Source organism: Puma concolor, chromosome D1 (assembly GCF_028749965.1).
Source record: "Puma concolor isolate L17-30 chromosome D1, mPumCon1.1.hap2, whole genome shotgun sequence".
Classification (NCBI taxonomy): Eukaryota; Metazoa; Chordata; class Mammalia; order Carnivora; family Felidae; genus Puma; species Puma concolor.
This window is the reverse complement of record NC_141676.1, coordinates 53783730-53808512: the sequence shown is the minus strand read 5'-3', so window position 1 is coordinate 53808512 and position 24783 is coordinate 53783730. Positions and strand designations below refer to the sequence as shown.

The 24783-nt window shown below is 36.3% G+C and overlaps 1 protein-coding gene across 1 annotated transcript; it reads left to right on the top strand.

Annotated features, from left to right (window-relative positions):
* The first annotated feature begins 11057 nt into the window (after positions 1–11057).
* LOC112865686 (olfactory receptor 56B1-like) lies at positions 11058–12041 on the top strand. The gene has a single exon (XM_025928767.2). It carries the CDS (start codon positions 11058–11060, stop codon positions 12039–12041), a length of 984 nt encoding a protein of 327 aa, XP_025784552.2.
* The last annotated feature ends 12742 nt before the right edge of the window (positions 12042–24783 follow it).

Below are 24783 nucleotides of genomic sequence, written 5' to 3'. Positions count from 1 at the left end.
CCTAGAATGAGACATTCACATAATTGCTTCCTTCCCAACTAGTGGGTTGTCTGTTTTCTTCAAGATGGTTTTCAATGAATGCACAGTTTGGAAGGAGTTATGAATGATAGAACAATATGAAATATAATAATAATGACAGTTATAAAATATAATATAATATAATAAATGTATTTCTAGAAGTACAGAGTTCTGGGGAACAATAGTTATTTTTCTTATTTTGAGCTGATAATTAACTAAGAGAGTGGCTCTAATATTTTCTGTGTGATATTCAAGTTCTTTCTAAATTAACATGAAGTAAGAAGCTACAAATAATAATAGTTTTATAGCATTGTCACAGAGCACATAGAGAAGATGGCAAAGTCGATTTTCCTGCCCAACTTCCAAGAATTACTTTCCTCTGATGCTGGTAATTGATGCTCATTAATTTCCATTAGTTTGTAATTAACCTCTAGTATTTTTCATTTTATAAAGGCATAAAACAAGTAAACTTTTATCACAAAATCACCCTCTTTTCATACTTTATTTCTTTGTCCACCTTGATAGCAAATCTTCTTTAAAGATTACCAGTATTTATGACCTCTACTTACATACACATCTTGAAGTAATGCTTAACCACTTCTGGCTTTTTCTTTAGAATATCCTCCATCTCATCGTTTCACTGAAATTGCTTTTGTCAATTTCACAGATGATTTTCAAGTTCCTAAAGCCAAAAGGTCCTTCTCCATGCCCATCTTGCCCTAACTCTCAACAATATGAATATAACTGATTAGTCCCTTCATCTAGAAACCCTCCCTTTTCTTGAATGCTGCAACACATCAGACATTCGAAGTCGTTCTTCCTTCTCACAGAACACTTCATATAGTTCCATTTGTTTTCTCTTGTCCTCTGGATTTCTTTATATTAGCATATCCCTGGGTTCAAATCTCTTCTTTTAGCACTCATTCCCTGGGCATTCCAGCAAACATAGCCATAAATGCCATTGTAGGCTAATGGCTGCCAGACTATTAATTCATTAATGGATTCACGGGAACTCTGGTGCAAGTTCAATGTGAACTAAACTTCCTGGTACCTTTTTTCTTAATGGCACTCTGTCATTTCTAGGTCTTTTTCTTGTTTTGCTTTTTGTTTTTACTTTGATCTTATTTCACTCGTAATCTTCAGGCCTATCATCCAGTGACATTCTCTATGTGTTTGACATATATTCTTAAACATGTGACTATGAGGTCATTTACTGAATGTTTATTTTAGGAACTTACATCTGTTTCATTGTGCTAAAATATTACATTGCTTACTTTTAACTCAATTATTTTTAAAAATGTATTTTTAATAAAATTATTTATGCTTCAAATCTTGCTTGTGATTATTTTATAGACTTTCCTAGCATGCAACCAACACTATTTTCTTAATCATTCCCTGATTATGTATATCTAAGTTTTTTCAGTCTCTGTCACCACAAATAACACTATGCTGAGCATCTTTACTCACATGCACACGTACACACACCCTGGCCCTTATGGAACTGGGGATATTTTATTCTGAATATACACAGTGGAGTGTGTTTGCAGAGTCATAATCTCTGCACACTACCTTTGATTAAGCAGCCTTTAGACTGCTGGGCAACTTTTCAGTGGAAAGAATGGAAGCCAAAAGACAAATGATATTTTGGAAGTGCTGAAAAAATACTTACAAATCAGAATTCTAATGAAAAATCCTTCAAAAAAAAGATAGCATAAATACCTATTCATATAAACTAAAGCTGAGAGGAAATACTAAAGTAAGTATGTTATTCAGAATTTAGAATAATGATTACCTGATGGAAGCTCAGAACAAAATATTGGAATGCATAACAAAACTAACACTGAAGAAAAATACAATAATGACAGTAACACCTATTTTATTGGTCCAAAAATGGCAAGAGGAACAAAGAAAAGAACAGATGGAACATGATACAAAAGACAATAGGAACATGGAAAACTTGACAAAAATGATGGCAGTATTACATTAGTATGAGTTGACAAAGCAAGTCAATGAAAGGAAGTGAAATGAAAATTAAGACAATATCCTTAAAAACTTAGTATTGTTAGAAGACATTAAACATCCACACACATATATAAAATGAGAAAAAGCTTGTGTGGCTAGACCAGACAAAGTAGATTTTAACACAATAAATGTTAGGAGTGATAAAATGCAACATTCCGTTGTTGGGAAAATAAATAAAGTTTTACACCATAAGATAGTTGACGGGACTAAAACATGCTCTGGTCTCTAGCTTGGAGTCCCCTCTTCTGGGTTCTTTTTGCCCTGTTTGCCAGGGCAAACGAACCGCCCCCCACGAATATGGAGGCTGACAACTATAAATTACCCTTCCCGCTTGCATTGGGCGCTCAGATCTTTGGAGAAACGGTCTCCTCTGAGCCCGCCGGTGTAAATAAATCTTCAATCCACCAAGATCTCCGAGTGCCGCTTGGTTTTTCTGCCAGCGTTCCAGCCTGGTTCCGTAACACCATGATTACAGTAGCAATCCAACAGGAAATATACCTAACTTTGTATATGCTTAATATCATTATAGATACATAACAATATATACAGACAAAGAGGTGGATAATACTAGAAGGGGAAATTGGCAAATCCACAGTGAAATCATAGTTGCAGCAACTGAAACGTAGAGAATTAGAAAAATCTAAATAGTACAGAATATCTGAACATAAGCAAATTAAGCCAATTGCCCTGTTAAGTAAACAACATCCAACAGCTTCAAGTATAGTTTTATTTCTCAAGCAAATATAAAACATTTACCAAAATAAACAAAAAGAAGGTGTCAAGAGCAACCTTATCCCAACAGATTTGAAAATGTTGATGAGACAGACATGTATTAAAAACACTTCAAGGGGCGCCTGGGTGGCTCAGTGGGTTGAGCGGCCGACTTCGGCTCAGGTCACGATCTCGCGGTCCCTGAGTTCGAGCCCCGCGTCAGGCTCTGTGCTGACAGCTCAGAGCCTGGAGCCTGTTTCAGATTCTGTGTCTCCCTCTCTCTGACCCTCCCCCGTTCATGCTCTGTCTCTCTCTGTCTCAAAAATAAATAAACATTAAAACAAAACCAAACAAACCACTTCAAGTGATCTAAGAAGAAATATAAGGTTATAGTAGTCATACATCTATTAAGAAAATGAATCATGGGGCACATGGGTGGTTCAGTTGGTTGAGTGTCAGACTTTGCCTCAGGTCATGATCTCGCAGTTCATGAGTTCAAGTCCCACATTGGGCTTGCTGCTGTCAGCATGGAGCCCTTTTGGATTCTCTGCCCCTTTATCTCTCTGCCCCTCCCTGCTTATAATCTCTCTCTCAATAAAAGATAAAACATTAAAAAAAAGAAAGAAAGAAATCAGTTACCTAAAATTTCCATGAGCATGTGCGTACATGTGTGAATGTGAGTGTTGGATGTTGTATGGTAATACATTACGACCAAGTGGGATTTATTCCAGGAACTCAAAGCAGGTTGGCTGAGAACACACACAAGTAATCAACTTAAATATGACAAAATAGATTTAAATAGGAAAAAATCATAAGATTACTACAACAGAGTAAGAAAATATTTGTTTTCATTAAATATCCATTCATGATTAAAACACAGCAAAATCTAAATTTAGAAGGAAATTTTAATTTGATAAAAGGCATGCACAAAAAACCTACAGCCAATATCCCAATTAATGATGAAATATGAAAATATGTCTCCCTGAAGATAATAGCAAGGCAAAGATGTCAACCATTCCCACTTCTATCCAACATTGTACTAGAGGTCCAAGCAGTAGAATAAAATTAAAAGAGTGAAAAAGGCATTAATATTGAAAAGACTCAAAAGACTCTTCCTTTTCGTTTGAAAATGGAAAACGTAAGACACAAACACTAGGGGGTGCTGCCAAAGCAATTTCTAGACGGAAACTTTATTTTTTTTAATTTATTTTTATTTTTTTAATATGAAATTTATTGTCAAATTGGTTAGATGGAAACTTTCTAACACTAAATGCATATATTAAGAAAAAAGAAAGATCTCAAAAGCAACTTTATTCCACAAGGAACTAGAAAAAGAACAAATGAAGACCAAAACAAGGAGAAGGAAAGAAATCACAAAAGGTAGAGCTAAATAAAATGGAGACCACAGAAACAATCGCAAATATCAATGAAAGTGAGGCCTAGGTTTTTGTAAAGATAAACAAATTGGCAAACCTTTAGCTGAACTTACTAAGAAAAAAAGAAAGAGGTATCAAATAAACAAAGCCACAAATGAAAGAGGAGACATTACAACTGATACCATACAAAACACATGTGATTGTTAGAGATTACTATGAAAATTATATGTCAACAAATAATCCAGGAGAATATATTCTATATTACAACAATTGTCAGTTAATATATTGGTCCCTCCAATTTTTTCCCTCAAAATGCTATCTCGGGACCTGTGTACAAAATATATTAAGAACTCTTAAAACTCAGTCATAAAAAGATAAACCAGTTAAAAACCAAGCAAAGGGTATGAATAGATCTTTCTCCAGAGAAGATAGAAATAAGTCAGTAAGCAACATGAAGAGGTGCTCAACGTTATTAGTCATTAAAGAAATGTAAAACAAAATTATAATGAGATACCGTTCACATCCAAGAGAATAATTATACTAAAAAAAATCAGTAACAATCATGTTAGCAAGAATGTAGAAAAATTGGAACCCTCAGACACTGCTGGTAGGGATGTAAAATAGTTTAAAAAATTGCTATTTTGCTCTCAACTACTTTTCTATGTGCTGATAAACAATCTTTACATGCAGGCTTCAAATGTACCATATGCTTGTCATGACCTAATCTGAATTTATTCTCTTCTCCTGTAACCTGGTCTTTCTCCAATCTTCCTTAAGAATGTGAATAACAGGGGCGCCTGGGTGGCGCAGTCGGTTAGGCGTCCGACTTCAGCCAGGTCACGATCTCGCGGTCCGTGAGTTCGAGCCCCGCGTCGGGCTCTGGGCTGATGGCTCGGAGCCTGGAGCCTGTTTCCGATTCTGTGTCTCCCTCTGTCTGCCCCTCCCCCGTTCATGCTCTGTCTCTCTCTGTCCCAAAAATAATAAATAAACGTTAAAAAAAAAAAAAAACTTAAAAAAAAAAAAAAGAATGTGAATAACATCAGGTGCCATCCCACTGCATATATCAAACACTAGAATTGTTCTTTGGTTGTGGTGCCTGGGTGGCTCAGTCAGTTCAGCATCTGACTTTGGCTCAGGTCATGATCTTGCAGTTTGTGAGTTCGAGCCCCATGTCAGGCTCTGTGCTGACAGCTCAGAGCCTGGAGCCCACTTCGGATTCTGTGTCTCCTTCTTTCTCTGCCCCTCCCCCACTCACGCTCTCTCTCAAAAATAAACATTAAAAGGGGCGCCTGGGTGGCGCAGTCGGTTAGGCGTCCGACTTCAGCCAGGTCACGATCTCGCGGTCCGTGAGTTCGAGCCCCGCGTCGGGCTCTGGGCTGATGGCTCGGAGCCTGGAGCCTGTTTCCGATTCTGTGTCTCCCTCTCTCTCTGCCCCTCCCCCGTTCATGCTCTGTCTCTCTCTGTCCCAAAAATAAATAAAACGTTGAAAAAAAAAAAAAAAGAAGTAATCTTTATTAAAAAAAAAAAAAAAACATTAAAAAAAAAAAAAGAATTGTTCTTTGGTCATCTAATTACGAGACCTTGAAACCATAAAGCCCTTAGAAGAGAACATAAGCAGTCATTCCTTTGCCATCAGCCACAGCAACAGTTTTCTTCATCTGTCTTCTAAGTCAAGGAAACAAGAGCAAAAAGAAACTATACTAAACCAAACTAACAACCTTCTGCATAGTGAAGGAAGCCATCAACAGAACAAAAAGGCAACCTACTGAAAGGGCGAAGATATTTGCCAAGTGATATATCCAGTAAGGGGTTATTATCCAAAATATGTAAAGAACTTACACAACTGAACACCAAAATCCCCCAAATAACCCAATTTAAAAATGAACAGAGGACTTGAATAGACATGTTTCCAAAGATGACATAGAGTGGGTCAACAAATACATGTAAAGATCATAGCATCACTAACCATCAGGGAAAGGAAATTTAAAACCGCTATGAGATATTGCTATTATAATGGTTAGACTCTAAAAGGCAAGAAACAATAAGTGGTGATGAGAATGTGGAAAAAATGTGCACTGTTTTTGGGAATGCAAACTGGTATAGCCACTGTGGAAAAGAGTATGGATCTTTCTTAAATAATTAAAAATAGGAATACCATATGGTCCAATAATTCTGCTACTGGATATTTACAAAGAGAATTAAAAATGGAAATACTGTATGATCCAATAATTCTGCTATTGGGTATTTATATGAAGAAAATGAAAATTCTAGTTCTAAAAGATATACATATCCCTATGTTTATTGAAGCATTATTTATAATAGCCAAGATATGGAAGCAACCTGTGTCCATCGATTACAAATAGATAAAGAAGTAAATATATATATATACACATATATATATAATGAATAATATTATAATAAAAATATATATGTAATGGAATATTAGCCACAAAAAAGAATGCGATCTTGCCATTTGCTACAACAGGTGAAAGTGAAATAAGTTAGACAAAGAAAAAACAACTATTATATGATTTCACATATATGTGGAATCTAAAAAACAAAACAGGGGCACTTGGGTGGTTGAGTTGGCTAAAGGTCCAACTTTGCCTCAGGTCATGATTTCATGGTTCGTGGTTTCGAACCCCACATTGACTTTGCTGTTAGCATGAGCCTGCTTAGGATCTTCTCTCTCTCTCTCTCTCTCGCTCTCTCTCTCAGATTAAATGAACATTAAAAAATGTTTTTAAATATTTTAAATATTTTTTAACATTAAAAAACAAAACACATGCATAAACAAATAAAAAAGAGATTCAAACCTATAAATACAGAGAACAAACTAATGGTTGCCAGCAGCGAGGGGGGTGGGGTGGGGGGGAGTAACAGTGAAAGTGAAGGTAGGTACACCTTTCAGTTACCGAATGAATAAATTATGGGGATGAAATGTACAGCATAGGGAATACAGTCAGAGGTGTAGTAATAGCCCTGTATGGTGACAGATGGTAGCTACACTCTGGTGAGCATAATACAATGTATAAACTTGTTGAATCATTATGTTGTACACTTGAGCCTAATGTAACATTTCTATCAACTATACTCAAGGAAAAAAAGAGAGAAAAAATTTTTTAAAGAAAAAAGTTAAAAAAATAAAAAAATTGTTCTTTGGTCATAAAAGTGATCAATTTTATCTTCAACATACCTTCTTTTTTTTTTTTTTAATTTTTTTTTCAACGTTTTATTTATTTTTGGGACAGAGAGAGACAGAGCATGAACAGGGGAGGGGCAGAGAGAGGGAGACATAGAATCGGAAACAGGCTCCAGGCTCTGAGCCATCAGCCCAGAGCCTGACGCGGGGCTCGAACTCACGGACCGCGAGATCGTGACCTGGCTGAAGCCGGACGCTTAACCGACTGCGCCACCCAGGCGCCCCATCAACATACCTTCTAAATCTATTCACTTTTCTCTATCTTCACTGCCCCTATCCTAGTGCAAGATAAAGTCATCTCTCCTTTGGGATTACTGTTACTCAACTGATTTACTTATATTTACCCTTGCCACACTTAATCTGGTGTCCACATTGCTGCGAGGTCCTAATTCTCCTTAAAAGCTTTCAGTGGTCCCTTATAACCCTGCATGAATTTGCTTGCAAGTCTCTGGCCTCTGTCAGCTCAACAACTCTGTTTCACACCATATCTCATTTCTGTCACTTCTTAGTGCTCCAGCCACATTTATCCTCTTTTATTACTTGAATTTCACGTGATCCCCTCACTTCAGCATCTTAAAGTTCTTGGGCTCCTTTGCCTCCCCCTCCTCCCCATTACCAAATCCACACCATAGTTAAGTCCTTTTCAAACACGTGGCCTTGACACAAACCGGTGTTTCTTCTGGAAATCCCTCTCTGACACCAAGACTAAATTAATTCTCCCCATTATATGCTCTCATATTTCTGGGGGCTTTTGCTTCAAAGCACTTCTCCCAGTCTATAGGTAGATTTGTTAGATTCTTTACTTAGTGTTTAACCCCGTTGCCCCAACTAGGCCACTGTTTCCATGAGAACAGGGACCATGGCAGTTTTATTGACGATTTTATGCCTGCCATATTTTGTAAACACAGTAGGAACTCAATAGATATATATGGGGTGAATAAATACTTTCTCTTTTAACAGTTTATTTTTTAAGCATAACAACATAACCACAGAATTTAAAATCCCCTGAAATTTTGTACTTAAGAAAAATTTAAACATTAATAAAGTTGTCCACTTTGTATAGGGCTATTTTGATTTCATAAATGAAGACATTTTTCTGCTTATGTAAGTTCTCAGTTTACATCGATAGGAAGTGTGTCTCTGAATCCATCTCCCTTCCAACCTTTTGGGATTTAATATCTTAGGAATTCTGCTTTTTCTATGGGCTGTTCTCTCTTCATGTCTCCAAGGGAAATCTATTATCTTTAGATCACTGAGCTGTTTACTACTCCCCATAAAATCCAGAATCTCATAATTTCTATGCCATGTGTGAGCTGAAAACACATCCTCACCTCATGTGAAAGCTTCATTCTCAAAGAGTTGTGTCTTCTTTCCGGGTAGGAAACCCTTGCCATTGCCAGGACCTCAGACTGTGAGACTCTGCTCCTAACCACAGTTAAGTACTAAAACCTTGGCATGGTCACATTGGCTAAAGCCCAGAGCATCCAATGGAGGCTGATCCTTAACCTTTTCTTATGTTGTTTTGCACAAGAGATCAACTCTTTCTTCTGTGCTATGAGGAAATAAAGGCTTAGAGAAGCTGTTCAAAGGGATTAAGACTAGAATTAGAGAATATAAGGTTTGTGTGATGATCTAGAAGTGATCTCATTTATAAAACAGCTGCTAGATTGTCTTCAGGATGAATATATTAACTGTCTTACGTACCAGGATCACACTCCATGTCCTGCTAACCTTTAAGTGCTAAAAGAAATTGAAAACACTTATTTCCTTTCTGTAAACTCAAATCTGCTCCTTCTCTTAACTGTATCACACTAATATCTATCAGGAGAAAACATCAAAGATACAAGGCTGTGTCTTTGATATGAGAATATATAATAATAAATATTTGGCAAAAATACCAGACCCCATACAGTCAAGTGGGTCACACGTCCAAGTTCTCAAGATGGAGCTATGAAGCTGAACTCCTCAGGAGTTCTGATCTAAAAGTCCAGAGTCAAAGTAGCTTCATCTTCAAGCCTCTTTTGTGTTTGTTTGGTTAAAATTTGCTGTGAACACATGTAGATGATTTTAGTGTTCACCAAATTACGTTACTGTTAAAGAAGGAAGATTTTCCCCCAAGATTAAGGGGTACATGTTTACCCAAACTTACAGGTGGCAAGACATTTCTGAAGAAAAAATACATCTAGTTGCTGACATGATCTTCTCTTGTTGGTGTTAACACAAGAGAATTTTAATTTCTTTCAGATATGTCCTTCTATATTTAAAGGTAATTATATGAAGAATAAATCCACAACTGCCTTTTGTGCTATAAAGGAATTTAAACTATTTGAAAGAAAGGGTGAAGGCATGGATCATTCTAAGCAAGGGAATACAAGTTTTAGGAAGATCAGATGGCTGAGCAAAAGAAGGAAGCATGAGTAGAGGCACAAGTGACCAGGTAAGACTCAGAAGCAGCATTGCTGAGGAGAAAGGCTGCATGATGAAGTAGGGGAAGAAACCACAGGACAAGGGAGCAATTGTTGGCCAAAAGGAAAGGCTTGCTTGTTATTTTAAGGCTTGGCTGGTTGGGCTCCTGAACAGAATAAAAAGTACATGAAAAACACCAACTTCTGAAGAAAGATGAGTCTAGTTTTGAACATGAATCTGAATATACAATTGCAGTTTCTTCAACATATGGGCAAGTAATTCTTGTTTGTTAATAAAATCAAAATCATCTTACTACCAGTGCCTAACTCTTGTATTTATATGCCTTTATAGATTCTTTAGGACTACACTAGAAAAAAAATCTATGGGTTGTCTCTATTAAGTCACTACTTAAATCAACAAATTCAGTCATGATCATTTAGCTTTCCAAGCTATCCTTTTCTGAATTTTTCAGAAGTCCATACAAATCAGAATATAAAAAAAAAATAGTTAGGGGTGCCTGGGTGTCTCAGTCGGTTAAGCATCCAACTTCAGCTCAGGTCAGGATCTTGCGGTTAGTGAGTCCGGGCCAAGCATTGGACTCTGTGCTGACAGTTCAGAGTCTGGAACCTTCTTCGGATTCCCTGTCTCACTCTCTCTCTGCCCCTTCCCTGCTCACACTCTGTCTGTCTTTCTCAAAATAATAAATAAACATTAAAAAAATTTTTAAAGTTATTTATCTTCCAATTTGCACCATACTTATGTGTGAAAATCTTTATAGTCTGTGGTATAAAATTTGAGGAGGCTATATAAAACATAGATGGACTTCTATAACAACCTGAATAGTACAGCTAGAAAATTTCATCTCCATATTTCTGTATTTTAAAAAATTTTCCATGTTGTTAATTAATAAAAACCTGAAGTAATATTGAGACAAATATGAAGAAAACAAACACATCCACTTGATTCCACAAGATTTCTGAGGAAATAAAGAAAATTCAAAAAGAAAAAAGAGTAGAATCCTATGTATGTGATGGTCCTAAATTGAGATAACTGGTGATAAGGCAAATGGAGATGTGAGATGCATGCTGCATTGTCCCTCAATAGTCAACCGTGATAATTGCTCCTTATAAGTTTAATTTCTACTCTAAAACCCCCAGAACTTCATGGTACTTTATCTTCAATTATAGTAAGGGATGTACAACAGAGTTCATTTGGTTACAGCACCAACTATGCGACGTGGAGATAGGTTAAAAATAATGTGTGATGATAATATGGCTCAAAGCAACGTTGAAACCCATCTTTTTTTTTTCTCTTAGGAAACAATGTCTGCATCTCTGAAAGGCTCTAATAGCTCCAAGTTCCAGGTGTCTGAGTTCATCTTGATGGGACTCCCAGGCATTCACAGCTGGCAACACTGGCTCTCCTTACCATTGGCAATACTCTACCTCTCAGCAATTGGTGCAAATATCCTCATCCTCGTCACCATCTGCCAGGACCCTGCTCTTCAGCAGCCTATGTACTCTTTCCTAGGCATCCTCTCTGTGGTGGACATGGGCCTGGCCACCACCATCATGCCCAAGATCCTGGCCATCTTCTGGTTTGATGCCAAGGTCATCAGCCTTCCTGAGTGTTTTGCTCAGATCTATGCCATTCACTGCTTTGTGGGCATGGAGTCCGGTATCTTCCTCTGCATGGCTTTTGATAGATACATAGCTATTTGTCACCCTCTCCGCTACCCATCAATTGTCACCAAGGCCTTAATCTTAAGAGCTACTGTGTTCATGGTACTAAGAAATGGCCTGTTTGTCATTCCAGTGCCAGTGCTAGCAGCCCAGCGTAATTATTGTTCCAGGAATGAGATTGAGCACTGCCTGTGCTCTAACCTTGGGGTCACCAGCCTGGCTTGTGACGGCAGGAGGCCAAACAGCATCTGCCAATTGGTTCTGGCATGGCTTGGAATGGGGAGTGACCTCGGTCTTATAATATTGTCATACACTTTGATTCTGCGCTCTGTACTTAAACTGAATTCTGCTGAAGCTGCCTCCAAAGCTCTGAGCACTTGTAGCTCCCATCTGATCCTTATCCTATTCTTCTACACTGTTGTTGTAGTGATTTCAGTAACTCATCTGGCAGAAACTAAGGCCCCTTTGGTTCCAGTTCTACTCAATGTGCTGCACAACATCATCCCCCCTTCCCTCAACCCTATGGTTTATGCACTTAGGACTAAAGAACTTAGGGCAGGCTTCCAAAAGGTGGTTTGTTTGAGCTTAGAAAAGAAAACAAGGCACCAGAGACCTTCTCCATGATGTACATGAACTTCAGCTCCTTCTAAGACGGATAGTAGAATTTCAAATATGAAGGGGGAAGTGAATTGCCTTTGAGATATCTTTTTCACATTGTAAAAGCATCCGGAAACAACAACAACAAAAAACATTCCAATTAGCCCCAAAATATTGACAAGAGCTGAATATATTGGAGGAGAAGTATTTTCTACCAAACCAAATGGAATAAAAACTAGAATTTATGATTTATATCTCTCCCCGCAAATAAAAATTAACATAGCAAAAACACACAACCAAAGAAATAAGTGATTGGGACATGAGTTATAGATCATGCTTGTTTATTGATAGCTGTACCTTGGGAACAATGTCTGTCTGACTGAACAAGTGTCATTCCAGTAATGTGTCTACAGAGGGAGGAATAGAAAATACTTCAGATGAACAAAGCCAAATCAAACTATGATGGCGCTTGGGATGGAATAGGGCAAGATGACCAGACTTCGATAAACAGAACGCAAAAGATACAGATAGATTTACTAAGTCTAAAGATAAAAGCCTATTGGCAATTCTGGCTTTCAATGAAAAACATTTTTTATATTCTAAGGTCATATTTGATGCTTTTATACACACTGAACATTAATACGCTCCTTGAAATTCCAAAGCTAAAATTTTAAATTATGAATAAACCATTTACTTTAAACAGAAAATGGAAAAGTCATTTTAGCTAGTTGCCATATGATTTAAGTGTAAATTTGAGAAACTCTCATTTTAAAACTTTCCTTTTGTATTAATAAACTGAGAAAGTGAATAATTGCTTTTATGGTTTGTGTTGTAAAGACACCTTATCAAAGCTGGAAATGAAACAATATGACACAATTAGCTTAGTACACACTATCAAGCTTTTTATTTCCCCAGAGTGACCTTGACCTAAGAGTTTTGTTAGAATTCTCTTTTTCTGATCTTAATATATTCTCCCCAATTGTTTGGTATTCTGTTTACCTAAAATAAATGTGTGTGTTTGTGTGTGGAAGTTTTTAAACTTTTGTATATAGTTTTCATTCTGATATACTCTTTTGTACTACATATATATTTTAGAACTTAATTAGAATTATATTTAAATTACTGTGCACTTTATATCATTTATATTTACTGACAAATATTCCACTTTTGTCATCTTACTGTTTCTTTAAACTTTCTTTGTATTTTGGAATTTTGGAATTCTTTATTCATCTATCTATTCTAATAATCTTGAGGAAGATGTCTGTATTGCTTTTCCCTGTAATAGTTTTTTTATGCCTTCCAAGTAATAATATTTTGGTGATAATTTCCTAGTTATAAAATTCAAGTATAAAATGTCATTTATTTATTTATTTATCCATCTATTAGTTATTTTTTAATGTTTATGTATTTATTTTTAAGAGACAGAGAGTGGGGAAGGGGCAGAAAGAGAAGGAGAGAGAGAATCCCAAGCAGGCTCTACCCTGCCCATGAGGGGCTCGATCTCATGAACCATGAGATCATGACCTGAGTCAAAATCGGGAGTAGGATGCTTAACTGAGTTACCCATGCACCCCAGTAATATCTGAATCTTTTAATTTGTGTTTATTTATTTAGAGAGAGGGAGAGAGATACAGAGAGAATGAACGGAGGAGGGGCAGAGAGAGAGTGAGAGGGAGAGAGAGAATCCCAAGCAGGCTCCATGCTCAGTGCAGAGACTGATGGCGGGACTCAATCTCACAACCATGAGATCTTGACCTGAGAGTCACTCACTTAACCAACTGAGCCACCCAGTGCCCCTCCATCTATTATTTATTTTTAAAAATGTATTGAGTATCTTATATGTTCCATATGGTTTGCTAGACACTGAGGATGTAATTATAAGTACAAAATGCCCTCAATATCAAGTTTCATTGAATTTTGGAAATTTCTACATTTATATTGATTTTTATAGTATCATGAGGTAAATAAAATGAAAGAATAATTCTTCAAACAAATCAATTCCTTACCTCTAATCATGGCTGTTTTTGTAACTACATCATTTAAAGATTATTTAGAGGGTGTGTCAGTATTATCACATCCAAGGGACATTTGAGTCTTTCTGAAGGTTTTCCTTGAAGAATGAATAGGAATTACTTACATTGGAGGGGGACCGGCAGGGAGCAACAAAAGGACAGAGGACCTTGTGTCCTAAAACCAAGGGTATCAGTGAGATGTGAGTAGGAAATAGCAAATAGCAACAAGAGGCAACACTGTCATTTTCGTTTCAATCCTTCAGAATCCTATTAATGCTTCAGGTCTAAGAGCACTTGTTCTTTTCTCTTAGAAGCTTCTCCTGAGATGAGCCTGGATACCCACGTGCTCCTATGCCACCAAGTATAACTTTAAGATTGCAACGACATAAGAGGCCCTTGAAGACCATGCTCATCACATGTCCAACTTGTGTTTCCTTGCTATTCCAAATCATGTTATCTTTGGCAAATCTCATCTGTCCTCTCTTGGCATCATACATGATGCAGAATTTCCATGTGACTATTTCCCCTATTTGATGATCTTAAAATAGTCAAATTTTTTTGATGGAGGGTAGAATTAATATTTCCTCTGATGGCACATAGAAGAGAATTTGTTTAGTGGCAAACTCAGTTGCTTTCCATGGCATTTACTTTTGAAAACATGCCAAAATTGCAGTCAGTCTGAAAGAATATATAAATATAGGTATTGAGTACTTGAAATGTTGTAGCATGTTTTACCATACTATCTCCTTCATTTTCTCAGCAATATATTTCATTTTGTTCTTGATAAATTATAATATACAGGTACAATTTCACAATTGCAGTTTGAGGAATCCTAACGACCTGGAATTCACATACCTGTTGACTATATATGGAAAAAGAATATTCACAGCACTTCACAAGAGCTCTCTACATTAGCCATACGTGCAGGTGGTTGTAGATTATTTATTCTCATTGTTATCTAGAATTTCATTGTGGGGTTTTATTTACCCATTCTAGCAATAATGGACATTTAGGCATTTTCCAGTTTTAGATTACTAATATATTACAATTATGCTGCAAAGAACATTCTTATGGATGTGTTTTCATAAAACTACATACGCATTTTTGTTAGGAATGGACCTGATGGTCATACATATATTCATCATTAGCAGATAGGCCAAAAATAATTTAAATCTACACTCCTACCCACAGTGGTTCCATGTTTTCATCAATGCTTGGTATTATTAGTCTTTTTTCATCTCAGTGATTTAGTTTGATATGTATTGCTATGTCATGAGAGACTCAATTTCCATTCATTTTCCTAATGACCAGAGAAGTTGGTGCCTATTTACATGTTTAGTGGTACCTTTTTGCTCCTCTTTTGTGAAAAGTGTAAGTAATCTGTCCCATCCCACCCCATTTATTATTATTGTGGAAGTTGAAGACCGTGTTAAGCAATGATGAGAAGACAAAGACAGTTAACAGAGGGTAAATTTGAGTGTGATAGATTTCAAAGTGTTTGCAGAGACTCTTATACCCTGAATTAAAAAGAACACAGCTGGGGTGCCTGGGGGGGCTCAAGTAGTTAAGCGTCCAACTCCTGATTTTGGCTAAAGTCATGATCTCACAGTTTGTGAGTTTGGGCCTGACCTTGGGCTCTGTGCTGACAGTGCAGACCTTGCTTGAGATCCTTTCTCTCTCCCTCTCTCTGTGTTCCTCCCTGCTTGTGTTCTTTCTCTCAAAATGAATGAATAAACTTTAAAAAATATTTTAAAAAAAGAACATAGCTGAGGAGTAAATTTGGCCTTGAAAATGGAATTGCAAAACTCAATAGTCATTTAATGCTCAGCAAGACAGGTATCTTATACTAAGGACTTGTTCTTGGTCTGGAAAACCTGGGATTCTGAAAAATGGGATGTGGATTCTGGATGGATGCCCATTGAGGATTTGGCTCTGCATATCTCTGAATCGTTAAAGAGTTTGGTCCACCCCTTTATTTGTAAGAGCTAGTGCTACCTTAATGCGGGAAGGTGAAGGAAGACACCTCAATGAAGATGTGTGTCTCCTGGTACGGTTATTACCTTCTGAAGGTTTCCAAGCTGGTAACTAAGGTTAAATCTCGTTGTGATTATACTATGAGTGAGTTGCAAGAGAAAGATAGTATGTCTTAACAGGAGTCAAGATATTGGAATTTAAGGGTGCTTGATCGAGGAAACCAGAACATAAGACATGAGAGCACAGGAGAAGGGGCATCTGGATAGCTCATTCGGTTAAGGATCTGGCTCTTGATTTGGGCTCAGGTCATGATCTCACAGTTCATTTATTTATTTATTTATTTATTTATTTATTTTGATTAAATTCAAGTTAGTTAGCATACAGCACAGTCTTGGCTTCCGAAGTAGAACCCAGCGATTCATCACTTACATATAACACCCAGTGCTCATCCCAACAAGTGCCCTCCTTAATACCCATCACCCATTTAGCCCATCCCCCACCCACTTCCCCTCTAGTAACCGTCAGTTTCTTCTCTGTAGTTAAGAGTCTCTGATGGTTTGCTCCCTCTCTGTTTTTATCTTATTTGTCCTTCCCTTCCCCTGTGTTCATCTGTTTTGTTTCTTAAATTCCACATGTGAGTAAATTCATATGATATTTGTCTTTCTCGGACTGATTTATTTGGCTAGCATAATATAGCCTGGTTCCACCCATGTTGTTCCAAATGGCAATATTTCATTCTTTTTCATCGCTGAGTAGTATACCACCTCATCTTTATCCATTCATCAGTTGATGGACATTTGGTCTATTTCCATAAATTTTCTATTGTTGATAGGGGTGCTATAAACATTGGGGCGCATATGCCCCTTTGAATCAGCATTTTTGTATCCTACTAAATACATAGTAGTGCAATTGCTGGGCTGTAGGGTAGTTCTATTTTTAATTTTTTGAGAAACCTGCATGCTGTTTTCCACAGTGGCTGCACCAGTTTGCATTTCCACCAGCAGTGCAAAAGGGTTCTCCTTTCTCCACATCTTTACCAACATCTGTTGTTTCCTGAGTTGTTCATTTTAGCCATTCTGACAGCTGTGAAGTGGTATCTTTGTGGTTTTGATTTGTATTTCCCTGATGAGGAGTGATGTTGAGCATCTTTTCATGTGTCTGTTGGTCATATGGATGTCTTCTGTCTTCTGTATAAAAGTGGCTATTCATCTCTTCTGTCCATTTCTTCACTGGATTATTTGTTTTATGGGTGCTGAGTTTCATAAGTTCTTTACAGACATTGGATACTAACCCTTTATCCAATACGTCATTTGCAAATATTTTCTTTCATTCCATTCTTTGCCTTCAGTTTCGTTGAATGATGTTTTATTCAATCATAATAACCCTATTTTGGAATGATTAATTATATAATATTAGATGAAAATATCAGTATATGTTGCAGTACATTATCATCATTTTTGTTAAAACATATATAATACATGCATATCAGCACATTTACATATATATAATTCTAAAATCAGGTTAAAAATATAACAGATTCCTTCTGAATTGGAGAACTATAAGTGCTTTTTGATCTCCACTCTTTTTTCTCAGGTTTTTAATGTATGTCGGTATTACTTTTTTTCCTATTTTAAACAGATAAAAAATTAAAATCAGTAATTTTCCAAAAAATTATTGCTATCGTCATGATTATTTCAGGGTTTTATATTGATCTATTTTTTTCCTAACTTAATATGTAGGTGTAATAAGTCTAAACTTTTGATCCCCGTATTTTTTAGATTGCCATAATTGTCGTCTTTTCTTCTCTTAAAATCTACTCTTGAAATCAATATTACACCATGTGTTAACTAACTAGAGTTTAAATAAAATCTTGAAACAAAAATAAAACTAAACTAGGGACCATGTTTACATCTTTCTTAGCATAGCTTAGAGAGTAGAAAGTTTTAAATAAATAGCCATCAAATGGAAAGATGAAATAATACACGAGTAAAAGAAGAAATTAGAAAAAGAATTTGTGTGTGAATGAGAAAAAAACTTCTCTGCTTAAGTGCTTTTGATCTATTTTTCCATTGGACAGGGGAGAAAAAGGAAACATAAATGTGTGCTGAATATCGAGTCCTAGTTTTAGTTAAAAATAACTTGTGTTTGGGGCGCCTGGGTGGTTCAGTTGGTTAAGCTTTGACTTCAGCTCAGGTCATTATTTCACAGTTCATGAGTTAGAGCCCTGCGTTGGGCTCTGGGCTGACAGATCAGAGCCTGGAGCCTGCTTCAGATTCTGTGTCTCCCTCTCTCTGACCCTCCCCCACTTGTGCTCTGTCTCCCTCTCTGGCAAGAATCAACATTAAAAAATAAATTAAAAAAATAACTTGGGTTCAATTTCATTCTCTACTTTCCTGTACATATATGCTAACACACAAACACACACATATGAAATTATTCACTTATTTATGTATCAATATTTGGGCACTAAGAATGGACAGTTATAGCTCTTTTTCTTCCTCCCGCAGAGGTTTAGCTTGATCCCCACACCAACACTTGTGTCTCCAATACTCTGACATGGTCCCTTGGGACACATGGCACACATTTTCCTTTAAAGTCTTGGTTCAATAGTACAGATATCAAGGAAGTTGAAGGTTGGCTGCTACACATGCACAGTTCATTCTAGGATTGTGATTTTTTTTTAACAAGATCCTAAATACCTGGACTAGACTGCATTCAGCCCACTGTTTTGCTATCCAGGAACTAAGGTATTTAAGACATACAAAAGAGGGGCTAGTGACAGAATTTTCTTTCTCTCTCTCTCTCTCTCTCTTTCTTTCTTTCTTTCCTTTTTTGTTCAATAGGCAGTAAGATAAGGCAGAGAGGGGTTTGGGTATATATCAATTGCTTATTATTTTTCCAGAAATAAATCTTCAATTTCATTCACATAATTTGAATGCAGAAATATTGTGTGGGTTTGAGTGTTTTTATTAAATATGTGTTTTTCCAAATAGGGCATTAAAATTCAGTACAACTATTGTGATTATGATCATCTATGTTACATCTCTATGTAAATAGGAATCTTTATGTCAGTGGTCGTGGAAGTTGGACATGAATCACTCTCATGACAAGGAGAAATGGAAGAACAGTTAGAAAATAGTTCTCCACCATTAGATCAATGACCCGCTCACTCCGGCTTCTTACCTGTCCTGCCCCTGTTCCTCAAAATCAGAGTGCAATTTTCCTTTATTATTTTCTAGAGAGACGGAGCTATGGCTTTACTTCATTGTTTTTGGGTAGCAAAAAGCACATGGGTGTGCCTTTGCCACACCCTCATAGGCAAAGAAAGACATGGATGTAAAGAATTAAAGATGGTCTCGTGGAAAAACAAATTTTCTTACCTAGGGTTGAAGAATGAGACAGCAGGTGATATCAAAACTGCATTTTGTAAGTTTGGTGATAGTCGTGTTACTATTACCATTCCAGTAACCCTGTCTACAGGCCAGCATAATATAGGTCAAATTTCCTTGTGGAAGAAATTGAATTCTGATGTATCAAAAATTTTTTAAATTTGTTTTGAGAAAAGAAAACTGCTTAAGTTTGTAGTTAATACTTAGTTCTTTAACTTAGATCTTGGAGAGTTTTGCAAATATATTGAAGTTGGAACCCAAATTATTGTGTAAGCATAAAGCCAGTTTTAGTGACTAAAGCTATGCAGATAAAAAGGAAATTGAGGAGTGTAAAGCGAATGTTTAGCATTTTTTATAAAATACATCCTTCCAAAGAGTGCATTTGTAATCCCAGAAAAATATTGTTAGTTTTCAATTTAGTGGTACTTATGAGTTTTTAAAGTATTTATTTATTTTGAGAGACAGCGAGAGAGAGAGAGAGAGAGAGAGAGAGAGAGAGAGAGAGAAAGAGAGAGAGAGAGGCAGGGAGAGAAAATCCCAACCAGCCTCCATGCTGTGAGCAATCAGCCATCAGTGCAGACCCTCTCTCCCAGCCTGACTTCAGGACTGAGAGTTTAGGACTTGAGCTGATATCAAAGGTTGGACGCTCAACCTACTGAGCCACCCAGATAGACCTAGTGGTACTTATGTTTTTCTTGTTTTCTCTACCTGCCTCTTATACATAGATATATAGTTAAAATGTAATAGATGTAAGGAAATATACTTGGATAAAAAAACATAGTAACTTTTTCTCCAACCCAAGCAGTTCTTTCTGGGTAGAAATCAAGACACTGAACTAATATCATTCACTCTTGTTATGAGACTCTAACTTCAAAAGCTGTAATAGTGCATTGTGCACCTGCTATTTACAATACAAGTATAGTAACCAATGACTGAACATCACAGTTCAATCATTCAAGAGAGACTGTCCAATGTATTAAAATGGGATAGAGGGAGAAAAGAATAGTGATCCTTATAGACTAGTTTACACTCAATTTTAATAAGTTATTCAAAGAAAATTTTAAATCTTTTTTTGATTACAAGTGTAACTGTGTGTGTATAATTTGTTTTAAATTTATATTTTTCTTGGGGCATCTGGGTGACTCAAGTGGTTAAGTGTCTGAATTTGGCTCAGGTCATGATCTCATGGTACCTGGTTTTGAGCCTGGTGTTGGGCTCTGTGCTGACAGCTCGGAGCCTGGAGGCTGCTTCAGATTCTGTGTCTCCCTCTCTCTCTGCCACTTCCCTACTCACACTCTGTCTCACTCTCTCTCAAAAATAAAAAAACATTACAAAATTAAATTTATATTTTTATTAATGACATATGTGTAACAAAACTTAGAGTATATAATGTTAACTATAAATATAAGTTATAAATTTACTAAGTCTAAAGATAAAAGCTTCTTGGCAGTTCTGTTCTTCAGAGAAACATTTTTTTTAAATTGCAAAGGTCGTATTTGTGGTTTTTATACAAATGAAAATTAATACATTCCTTGAAATTCCAAAGTTAAAATTTAAAATGATGAACAAAACATTTCTCTTAAACAGAAAATTGAAAGTCACCTTAACAAGCCGACATATGATTTAAGTGTAAATTTGAGAAGCCCTCATTTTATTTTTTTTAAATTTTTTTTTAAATTTTTTTTTCTTTTTTTTTTTTTTCTTTTTTTTTTTTTCAACGTTTATTTATTTTTGGGACAGAGAGAGACAGAGCATGAACGGGGGAGGGGCAGAGAGAGAGGGAGACACAGAATTGGAAACAGGCTCCAGGCTCTGAGCCATCAGCCCAGAGCCTGACGCGGGGCTTGAACTCATGGACCGCGAGATCGTGACCTGGCTGAAGTCGGACGCTTAACCGACTGCGCCACCCAGGCGCCCCGAGAAGCCCTCATTTTAAAACTTTCCCTTTGTATTATTAAACTGAGAAAGTGAATTTAATTGTTTTTATGGTGTGGGTTGTAAAGAAACCTTATCAAACCTGGAAATGAAATAATCTGATACAATTAACTTTAATTACACACTGTCAAGATTTCTATTTTCCCAAAGTGATATTGACCAACATGTTTTGCTTTGAATTCTCTTTTCCTGACATTAACATATTCTCCCCAGTTCTTTGGTATCTTGTTTACCTAAAAAGAATACAGATTTTAAACTTTTGTGTATAGCTTTCATTCTGGTATACTTTTTTGTAATGCATATATAAGTTTTAAAGTTAATTAGAGTTATAATTAATTAATGGGTAGTTCAAATAATTTATATTTACTGACAAACCAATATGTCTCTTCCACTTTTGTCATCTTTTTTTTTCTTTGCACATTCTTTGTATTTCCTTTATTTCCATAGTTTATCATGGGAATGCTTTATTTATTTGTCTTTCCTAATAGTCTTCAGTAAGTTGTTCTTTACTGCTTTTCCTATAGTAGTTACTTTTATGCCTTCCAAGTAATAATATTTAGATTATAGTTACTAATTATAAAATTCAAGTGTAAATGTTATTTGTTTATTTATTTGTGCAGTCATTTATCCATCTATTATTCATTTTTTAAATGTGTATTAGTTTCTAAGAGAGAGAGAAAGAGAGAGAGTGCACAAGTGGGGGATGAGTAGAGAGAGAGAATCCCGAGCAAGCTCTGCACTGTCAACACAGACCCCAACGCAGGGCTCAATCTCATGAACCATGAGATCATGACCTGAGTCGAAATCAAGAGTAGGATGCTTAACCAACTGAGCCACCCAGGCATCCCAGTAATATCTTAATCATTTTTTAATGTTTATTTATTTATTTTGAGGATGGAGAGAGAAAGAGAGAGAGAGAGAGAATGATGGGGTAGGGACAGAGAAAAAGGACAGAGAGAATCTCAAGCAGGCTCCAGGTAGGAAACCTTTCCCAGGAAATACTCCTGCCATTGCCAGGACATCAGACTATGAGTCTCTGCCCCTGACCACAGTTAAGTACTAAAACCTTGGCATGTTCACACTGGCTAAATCCCAAAGCATCCCATGGAACATCCCTTTTAAAAAAAAAAAAAAAAAAAACAACTTATTTTTAAATTTATTTATTTATTTTGAGAGAGACAGAGACATGATGATGGGGGGCGGAGTGGGGGCAGAGAGAGAGGAAGTGAGAGAATCTCAAGCAGGATATGTGCTGCCAGCACAGAACCCAATGGGGGGTTTGAACTCATGAAACCATGAGATCATGACCTGAGCTGAAACCAAGAGTCAGATGCTTAACCGACTGAGCCACCCTGGTACCCCTTTTTTTAAAAAATGTTTTTAAGTTTATTCCAATGGCTCATCCTTAATCTTTTCTTATGTTGTTTTGGCAATATTTTGTACAAGGGATTTACTCTTTTCTCTGTCTTAGGAGGAAATAAAGGCTTGGAGAAGCTTTTCAAAGGGATTAGGGCTAGAATTAGAGAAGATAGGGTTTGTGTGGTGGTTTACAAGTGACCTCATTTTTAAAACAGCTGCTAGATTGTCTTCAGGATGAATATATTAACTGTCTTATGTAGCAGGATCACACTCCATGTCTTGCCAACCTTTAAGTGCTAAAAAAAATGGAAAACACTTATTTCTTTTCTGTGAACTCAAATCTGCTCCTTCTCTTAACGATATCACACTAATATCAATCAAGAGAAAACATCAAAGATACAAGGCTGTGTCTTTGATATGATGATATATAATAATGAGTATTTGACAAAAAAACCCAGACCCCATACAGTCAAGTGGGTCACACACGTCCAAGTTCTCGAGATGGAGCTGTGAAGTTGACCTCCTCAGGAGTTCTGACCTAAAAGTCCAGAGTCAAACCAGTTTCACCTCCAAGCCTCTTTGTGTCTGTTTGGTTAAAATCTCCTGCGAATACATACAGATAATTTTTGTGTTCACCAAATTACACTACCGTTAAAGAAGGATGATTTCCCCATAATTAGGCGGTACATGTTTATCTAAACAGGAAGCAAGACATTTCTGAAAAAAAAAATGCATCTAGTTGTTAACATGAATCTTCTTTGGTTGGTGATAATATGAGAGAATTTTAATATTTCTTCAGATTGTTTTTCTATATTGAAAAGCAATTATATCAAAAATAAATCCATAACTGCCTTATGTGCTAGAAGGAATTTAAACTATTTGAAAGAAAAGATGAGGGCATGGATCATTCTAAGCAAGAGAATACCAGTTTTAGGAATTTCAGATGGCTGAGCAAAGGAAGGAAGCATGAGGCACGAGTGAGCAGGTAAGACTCAGAAGCAGCAACACTCAGGAGACGGGCTGCGTGATGAAGTAAGAGGAAGAAACCACAGGAGAAGGGAGCAATTGTTGGCCAAAAGAAAAGGCTCGTTTGTTATTTTCAGGCTTGGCTGGTTGGGATCCTGAATAGAATAAAAAGTACATGAAAAACATCAGCGGGAAGAAAGATAAGTCTAGTTTTAAACATGATGAATCTGAATATACAATGACAGTTTCTTCAATATAAGGGCAAATAATTCTTGTTTGTTAATAAAATCAAAATTATACTATCTGTGTCTAATTCCTGTATTTATATAGCTTTGTAGATTCTCTAGGACTAAATTAGAAAAAAATTTCTAAGATCTGTCTCTATTAAGTCATTCCTTAAATCAACAAATTCAGTCATGATCACTTAATTTTTCAAGCTAGTCTTTTGTGATCTTCTTAGAAGTCGATATAAAGTCAAATATTAAAAAAAGTTATTCCTCTTCTATTTTGCATCATACTTATGTTTGAAAATCCTTAAAGTCTGTGATATAAAATTTGTGGAGGCTACATAAAACCTTAACGGACATCTATAACAACTAGGAATGGTGAAACTACAAAATTTCATCTTCGATAATTCTGCATTTAAAAAGTCTCCTTGTTGTCAGTTAATAAAAATCTGAAGCAGTATTGAGACAATAGGAAGACAACACATATCCACTTGATTCCACAAAATTTCTGAAGAGATGAAGAAAGTTCAAAAGAAAAAAAAACTAGAATCTTATTTATGTGATGGTCCCATTTTCTTTTCTTTTTCTTTTCTTTTCTCTTTCCTTTTCTTTTCCTTTCCTTTCCTTCCTTTTCTTTTCTTTTCTTTTTTCTTTTCTTCTCTTTTCTTTTAATTTTATTTAAATCCAGATTAGTTAACATAGTGTAACTATGGTTTCATGAGTAGAATTTAGTAATTCATTACTTACATATAACCTCCAGTGCTCATCCCAACAAGTGCCTTCCTTAATGCTGTGATGGTCCCGAATTGAAATAAATAAGGATAAGGCAAATAGAGATTTGAGATGCATGCTGAATTGTCCCTCAATAGTCAACCGTGATAATTGCTCCTTATAAGTTTAATTTCTA